This window comes from Arachis hypogaea, chromosome 8 (genome assembly GCF_003086295.3).
Source record: "Arachis hypogaea cultivar Tifrunner chromosome 8, arahy.Tifrunner.gnm2.J5K5, whole genome shotgun sequence".
In the NCBI taxonomy this organism is placed as follows: Eukaryota; Viridiplantae; Streptophyta; class Magnoliopsida; order Fabales; family Fabaceae; genus Arachis; species Arachis hypogaea.
Window position 1 is genome coordinate 47,194,185 of NC_092043.1, and position 8,771 is coordinate 47,202,955.

The window sequence follows — 8,771 nt, forward strand, 5'->3', positions numbered from 1 at the left end:
AGTTCAAAGCAAAACGTATTGAAGAAACACTAGTAAAAATATCTCTTCTACAAGCAATCACATTTTTAGAACAAAAAGTTTTAGACTTTTCAATATTTACTTTCATGGTAGAAGCCTTGCAAAAAATGTTAAGAGAATGCATGACCATTTGGACTTGAGTCTTTGTAGTCTGACATAAAAGTAAGAGATCATCTGTAAACATCAAATGAGAAAATTTCGGGTCACCCCTAGTGACAGAAACTAGTTTCCAAACACTATCGACCACCTTATGAGATATATAGCAAGCAAGTCTTTCCATACAAAGCACAAATAAGTAAGGAGATATTGGATCACCCAATCGAAGCCCCCTTCTAGGAGCAAAACTATGAAATCTATTCCTATTTCACATAATAGAAAGAGATGATGCACAGACACAATTCATCAAATTAACAATGATGATAGAAAAATCAAAAGTAATAAAAGTACTCTTTAAAAACCTCTAATCCACCCTATCATAAGCTTTTTCAATATTAATTTTAAAAGTAAGAGTATATTTCTTCGATTTTGTGTGCTTCATGAAATTCAGAATTTTTTGGACCACAATAATATTATCAGAAGCACCACGACTCGGAATAAAATCTCCTTAGAAAGGACTAACAATATCTGAAAGAAAGGGTCGAAGTCGATTAGTCAATAGTTTGGTGATAATTTTATAAACAACATTACACAAGCTAATAGGCCTGAAATTCTTTATAAAGATAGGGTTATCAATTTTAGGAATAAGCACAATCAGATTTTCCATGATGCTAGGATTTAAGTACTCTCCCAAAAAAGCACTCCGGATAATATTCCAAATCTCAGTGCCTACTATCTCCCAATATTCTTTAAAAAAATAAGTTTGAAAGCCATATGGACCACGAGTCTTAAAACGACCCATATTGAATACTGTTGACTTAACTTCTGCAAAAGAGACAAGGTCAATTAACTTAGCACAAGCCTCGGTGCTTAGAGTGGGCATCGGAACATCCCCTAAACAATCCACCTCAACCTCTTCCGTTGTACCAAAGAGATTCTTGTAAAAAGAGAGGGATTCTTCTTGGAGAATATCTGGATTAGTAGACCAAGACTCATCTCTAACATATAATCCATGTACTCTATTATGGTTTTTATGTACCAAAGTCTGAAGATGAAAGAATTTAGTATTTCTACCTCCATACCTGATCCACTGCTCTCTAGATTTCTAGTACCAAAAAAGTTCCTCTTGCAATGAAAGCCTATTGTAATATTTCCTCATTTCACCTTCTTTAATTCTCAAAGACAACACATCAATAACTTCCAAATGCCGTTGAATTTGATCAATATGATATTTTAACTTACTTTTTCGAACAAAAATATTACCAAAAACCTTTGAGTTAGAGTCCAAATAAACCTGTTGAACTATCTTAAATTTTTCAGTAATGTTTCCAAACATTAATAATAACATGTTTATAAGAAGGGTGTGTTGCCCACGCAGTCTAGAACCTAAAAGGACGAGAACCTTTCACTATGCGACCACCATGACAACGAACTAAAATAGGACAATGATCAGAATGAAGCATGTTAAGAATTTCAGAATAACCCTAAAAAAAATTATCATCCACGCCTCATTAATTAGTACTTTATCCAATTTTTTAGCCAAATTCCTACTAACATGAACTATTCTATACCAAGTATATCTCCTACCAACATTTGAACTAAATATTTTAAATTTTTTATTTTAATCCTAAAAAATTTTAAATAGATTTAATGTTGTCCCACTTCTAAATTTGATATGAATAATTAATAGAGTGAGTAACATGAACATTAACAATATTTTTAGTTAAGTCATATTTTTTATTTTTATATGTTAAGAAGACATAACCAAAATTTTTTTTGTGATAATATTTTTTCTTTTTATTTTTTTTATAAAATCTCAAACTTAATAATCAATCGTCAACGTTTCAAAATATAAGAAAATTTATATATATTGCTGATAGGTGAAGGGTTGATTTTATTCACATACTGAAATTAGAAGTTATTACATCTTTAATATGTTAATTGTTCAAATCAAATTTAATAGCAGAATAATATTAAACCCATTTGAAATTTTTTGGGACTAAAACAAAAAATTTAAAACGTTAGGGACTGCATTAGAATTTAACCCAAATATTGGAGACAAAAAGCTTGAAAATTATTGGTTTTCTAAATTCCAATACCACCCATATTAAATTAATTAAGAAAGAGAGCTAAGAACGCAGAAGCGTCCCTGAATTTGTGTGTATAATCCAAAGGAGTTTGACTCTTTGATTTTTCTCAATCAAATCCTTATGTATCCCAAGTAGGATTAAATTGTAACTTCTCTGATGGGAAAATAACTGCGATTGGCGCGCGCTGTGTACTAAAAACGTTCTTGAGATTTCAATTGTACTAATTACGTCCCTGAAATTGACAAAAGTGCACTATGTTAATCCCTGATTCATTAACGATGTGATGATATGGTTTGATAACGTGGGCTGTTAGTGACACGTGTCACTTCATGGTTTTACCACGTGTAATGGTATGATTATGTGGTGACCAGTGACATGTGGCATGCTGATGTGGATGGTTGTGTCACGTGTCACAATGTTATTTAGCCACGTGTCCGTTTGTGTTATATGTCGCAACAATATTCGTCCACGTGTTGTCCATTGTGTCATCATTGTAGATGCACTAAATTAGTCCCTTACTTTACATCAAGTGACTCATTTTAGTCTTTGCAATTGAATGTCGTACACCAAACTAGTCCATTCACCAGTTATTTCTCCTTTTTTTCTATAAATTCAAAATTTTCAATATCTTTAAATGCATTAATTTCAATTCTATTTTTTCACATTTTAATATGATTTTATTTAAATACAAGTGCTTTTATAAAATATTTTTCTCTTGTGGATACTCCTAACGGCCGTCTTGAAGTTGACGTGAAGGCATTTCAAGCACTTTCACTATCATCTCCGACCTCTTTCAATGCTTTTATAAAATATTTTTTCTCTTGTAGATACTCCTAACTGTCATCTTGAAGTTGACGTGAAGGCATTTCTAGCGCTTTCACTACCATCTCCGACCTCTTTTGTCTAGACTGAAAAGGTCGGAGATGGTAGTGAAGGTGTTTGAAGTGTCTTTAGTCTAGTCCATTTACACACAACAAAAACGTGTATTTCATAAGAACAAAAAAATTATGTTAATTATTGATTTCTTGTTTAAAAACACATTTTTTTAATAAAAAATGTGTCTAATCAATCATATATTTTTTTTTATAATAACATACTTATATATTACAAAATTTATCAATGTTAAATTATTATAAAAAAATTATATAATTAAAACTAAAATCGTAAAATTTTTTAGAAAGCTCTCGTATTCAAACAATATAGGACAAAATAAAATTAAAATTAGTGCATTCAAGACATTGAAAATTTTAAATTAAAAAAATGAGAAAAAACTAGTGAAGGGACTAGTTTAGTGTACGTTATTCAATTTAAGGAACTAAAATGAGTCACTTAATGTAAAGTGAAAGATTAATTTTGTGTATTTACAATGATGACACAATAGACGACACGTGGACGAACACTGTTGCGACACATGGCACAAACGAACACGTGACCAAATAGCACTGTGATACGTGGCACAACCATCCACATCAGCATGTCACGTGTCACTAATCATCATATCATCATCCCATTACACGTGGCCAATCCATAGAGTGACATGTATCACTAACAACCCACATCATCAAGCCATGTCATCACGTTGTTAACGGAAAATAAATAAGGTCTAACATGGTACTTTTTTCAATCTCAGGAACATAATTAGTGCAATTAGAATCTCAAAGACGATTTTCGTGCACGACACCAATCTCAAAGACCATTATGAGGTTTAACTCCAATATTGTATCATGTTTATCATTTCATAGGAGAAAAAAATAATACAAATCGTTTTTATATCATTTAAAAAAGAAAAAGTATAAGTAAATAATACATATTGTAAATAATGTGAACAACGGTTAAAAAAAATAAAATTAAAATTAAAATTAAAATTTTTAATTAATTAAATAATTATTAATAAATTTTAAAATTTTAAAAATTAAGATTAACACATAAATATATTCACACTACATACGATCACTCATAATCTTTTATAATTTTATTTCCAATGTGCGACATAACTCACATAGTCCCTCTCCGTTAAAATATTTAAATAAAATGATAAACATTAAAGATATTTTTTATTTATTTTTATCTCACATATTCAGATAGGAAAGAAGAAGTTACACCAACTACCAATATGCTAAGATTGAGAATGGATCATTATAAATTAATATCTTTCCTATTTAATTGAAAGCACGTAGTCAACCAAGATTCAGATTGGATTTTATCATTAACATTTACTCCTTTTATTTTAGGCTTTTTTTATTTAAATAAAATAAATTACTTATTTATTCAAATAAATTGTAATACACATTTTATTATTTTAAACATTTAGTTATATTTTTGTTGACGAAAGAAAAAACAAAAACAAAAATTACGTCGTTTACATTAGTACTGACAGTAAAAATAGTATTAAATTTTTTTTGTATTTCTAATGGAACAATTTTTTCTCTTTTATTTTCTCAATCAAATAAAAAACAAGATGAGAAAAAAAATTACGTGCAAACTGAAAGTGAGAGGTGACAATAATTTTTTCTCTCATCTCTTTTTTGTATTTTCGTTGGCAGTGATTGAAAAATGTGGGAGACTCCATTTTCGTTAGTAGTTACCACAAAGATACAACAACAAAAAATTCACTGTTATTTTCGCTGTCAACACCACCGTAAATATTGTAGTTTTTGTCTTGACTTTTTTTTGTTAAATACAAACTAAATGTTTAAAATAGCAAAATTGTGTATTAGGATTTAAATTGGTTAATAAATGTTTTATTTTATTTTATTTAAATACAATATCCTTTTTATTTTAACACATTTGTCACTTTTCAGTTTTTGAATTTTAATTTTTATATTAAAATCTAAATATATTTGAATATAATTTATATTTAAGGTACATCAAATTTTTAATGTACTAAAATTTTAAAACTATATGGATACGTTGACACAATAGAATAATGTATTGTTTATTTAAAGCATGCAATCTAAAGATATTAATGTCTTCCTTCTTTACTTACAATCATCGGTGATAGGTCAAACTAAATAAAAGCACCAAATAATCCATTCAAATTAGATTAAATCAATTCAACGGTAAATAATCGTATTCTCGGTTTCCAAATAATTGTCAATTTTTAAAAATTTATCTATTAAAAGATAGAAAGTATTACAAGTTATCAAATGTAACACATAATCTACAATAGAGGTGTCAAAAATCTCTGGGAGGCGGGGATTTTTGCGAAAATCGTTTCGAATAGGATTCTAATGGTGGAGAATTTTTTCTGTAGAGATGGGGATAGGAAGCGACATTTCCCTGAGACAGGCGCGAAGACCCGAGCGGAAATCTCCATCTCATTTTCAATAATTTTCTAAATTTTTGAACTTACTTAATAACCCTTACTTTATTTATAATATATGATTTTTTTTAGTAATTTCACTCATTGAAAAACTCTAACCATATTGTTCAAGATTTTATTTTATGGACTATGATTTGCTATGTTATATTTCTAGACTTATAAATTTCGATAAAATATGTTTGTGTGTTTGTAATAATATTTTGTAGTTTATTTTTTTATTTTTTTGATATTTTTTATTATAATTTCCATATAAATGTTAAATATAGGGAGATGAGGAATGAGATCTCGTAAAAAACGTGAAAAACGCAAAAAACGAAGATGTGAATAATTATTCTTCCATGAAAAAAAAACGAGACAGAAATGGGAATTAGTTCCAGGGCGGAGACAAGAAACAGGGAGACATCTTTCGCTCCCGTCTCCATCCCATTGACATCCCTAATTTACAGAAGTATTATAATTTTATTTTCTTTGTTAATGTGTATGTGGCCGCTTTTTATTCTACAAATTTACTTGAAAAACTAAAAAATATAAAAAAAAGGTCAAGTGACTAGTATTTCTTTTTCTTATATTTGAATTAATACTAGTTAATTTTTTTTCACTTTAAATGTTGGTTCTAGCAATTCCAAAACCATATACATCCGTTAACAAAACAAAACAAACAACAAACTTACCTTATTCTTTCTCTTCCCCTGTTCTTCCAATATCCCTCTCATCTGATCATTTAATTAAAAATTTTTTAATTAAAATATAATATACTTATTATATTAAATCTCTCTAAATTTCTTATCATTACACGCATTTAATATGCATTAATACCTTTAAAACTTGATTTGACCATCAACTTACCAATTTAATGTTATCCATATTATTCGTCTCTAGTTATTATAATCTCTTTTGACCATCAACTTATTACCAACCATATATATTCCATTTCATCGCTCTGCGCTCCCATAGACTCAACCCTCCCAATTTCAAATGTCTCCTTCAATTAACAAGTGCAAAAGCAGTTCACCATTATTAAGATTTAAAATCCAGAAATTGCTATTATCAAACCCACTTAGATTTCTTCTATGTGCGGTTCTTCTGTGTTTACCTTTAGTCATTGTATTCACCGCCACCACCTCCACCAAAAATGTTACCAATCGTTTCATTCATAACTTACCCAACAACAACACACTTCAATTAACGGAGTACAAGGAAGATGAAATAGAAAAAGAGTTGCTTCGAGTGGCTTCAAATACCAACCCAAACCCCTCATCCACTAACCCTAAGAAACTAGCGTTTATGTTCCTCACAACATCGACTCTCCCATTCGCCCCTTTATGGGAATCGTTCTTTAAGCAAGCCCCAAAAACACACTTCACCATCTACGTCCACGTGGATGAGACTAGCTCCATTTGGAAGCCACACCCCTTCAGTGTCTTCCATAACCGCATCATTCCCTCCAAGCCCACTGCTAGAAACTCTCCCACACTTGCTGCAGCAGCGCGCAGGTTACTCGCATGCGCTCTTGTGGACGATCCAGACAACTATATCTTCATACTTCTCTCTGCTTCGTGCATTCCACTACACTCTTTTCGCTTCACGTACCACACGCTTGCAAACTCAAACAAAAGCTTTATCGAGATGACTCCACAGGATTTAGGGTCGTTTTATCGATGGGTTGTGCGTGGGGCACACGTGATGCTCCCGGAGGTAAGGTACGAGGAGTTTCGAACTGGGTCTCAATTTTGGTCGTTGACACGTAAGCATGCAATGTTGATTGTGTCGGACACAAGGGTTTGGTCAAAATTCAAATTGCCGTGCTTGTTTTACTTTTTGGAGATTTGTTATCCGGAGGAGAGTTACTTTCCTACCCTTATGAATATGTTGGACACCAAAGGGTGCGTGCATGCCACGCTCACCTACGTGGATTGGACTGGAAGCGATGGCGGGCACCCTCGAATGTTTGAGAAGGACGAAATCGGGCCTCAGTTGATTTCGGCATTGAGGACGGCTAGGCCCAAATATGGTGAGGACGATGATGGCAAACGACATGATCCGTTTTTGTTTGCCAGAAAGTTTTCTTCGGACTCATTACAAGCTTTGATGGCCATAGCAGATCACGTAATCTTTAAGGATTAGTTAAGAACTTAAGGTTGCAAAGGGTGATTATGGCTTGGATACTAGTGGCAAAGTTATTTGTCTTCTAAGATGTCGCACCAATTTTAGCGATAGTTGAGTTGTGATTAAAGAACTTTGTAGTGTCGTTGTGAGTGGATTTGTATGTATGACCAAAAAAAAAGTATACAATGGGTAAAATGCATTTCTTTTTCTTTTTACCTCATAATATTTATAAAAGTTTACAATGTGATCCTATATGCAATCACTACAAGACACACGGCGAATAGTGACCATTTTTATATTCAAATATTTTTTTTATTTTTAATTATTAAATAATATATATAAAGGTATAAAAAAATATTTTTTATTTTTTATTTTTAACTATTATGATTATTAAAAGTATAAACAAATTAGAATTTTTATATTCACAGACATTAAAATATTTATAATTATAAATATCTAATAAACATAATTATAAACCAAGTTTTTATCCAAAACATAATTATAAATATTGTTTTTAAAGCAAAATAAACATAATTATAAATATTGTCTCTAAAACAAAATAAAAATAATCCAAAATATTCAATTTTCATCTTCATTCTCTTGTAAGTTGGGTTGGGAGAAGTTAGATTTTGGTAAAAAAAAAATTATAAAAATACCCCCTTGCTAAAAAATACTAAGCCCGGCGGGGAAGCCTGCCCAGTCCCGCCAAAGCCCACGGTTTAAGCGGTGCAGGTCAAGTGGGCTTTTACTATTTGGCGGTCCTAATTTTTCAACTCATCCCGTCTTTTTTGGCGGGTTACGCGAGTCAGTCCGACGGGTTTAGACCCATTTGCCACCCCGTGCGGGTATGTGATTTTGCAGCAATTTACAAAAACTGCTGGTATAACTATTGCAAATCAAATAATTAAATTTGCATCAATTGCAAAACTACCGCTATTTTGACAAGTGGATTTTCAAAAAAAATGCGGCAGCCACAAATTTATGTGGGATTTTTGTTTAAAAAAATGCGACGATTTTGAACCGCCACAATTTTTTATCCAAATTTCAAAAAAAAAAAACTGACTATTATAAGTGGCATTATTTGACAAGAGTGTAGATTTCAATTGTAAAAATTTTTTAAGAGCCATTTTTTTAAATAA

At 31.1% G+C, this 8,771-nt stretch overlaps 1 protein-coding gene across 1 annotated transcript; it reads left to right on the forward strand.

Annotated features, from left to right (window-relative positions):
* Nucleotides 1–6,481: 6,481 nt before the first annotated feature.
* On the forward strand, nucleotides 6,482–7,855 carry LOC112707903 (glycosyltransferase BC10-like). The gene has a single exon (XM_025759932.3). The coding sequence runs from the start codon at nucleotides 6,502–6,504 to the stop codon at nucleotides 7,648–7,650; it is 1,149 nt and encodes a 382-aa protein (XP_025615717.1). The 5' UTR covers nucleotides 6,482–6,501; the 3' UTR covers nucleotides 7,651–7,855.
* The last annotated feature ends 916 nt before the right edge of the window (nucleotides 7,856–8,771 follow it).

What these genes read in the sequence shown, in the direction of transcription:
- LOC112707903 (XM_025759932.3), top strand. Translation starts at nt 6,502, where the DNA reads ATGTCTCCTTCAATTAACAAGTGCAAAAGCAGTTCACCATTATTAAGA.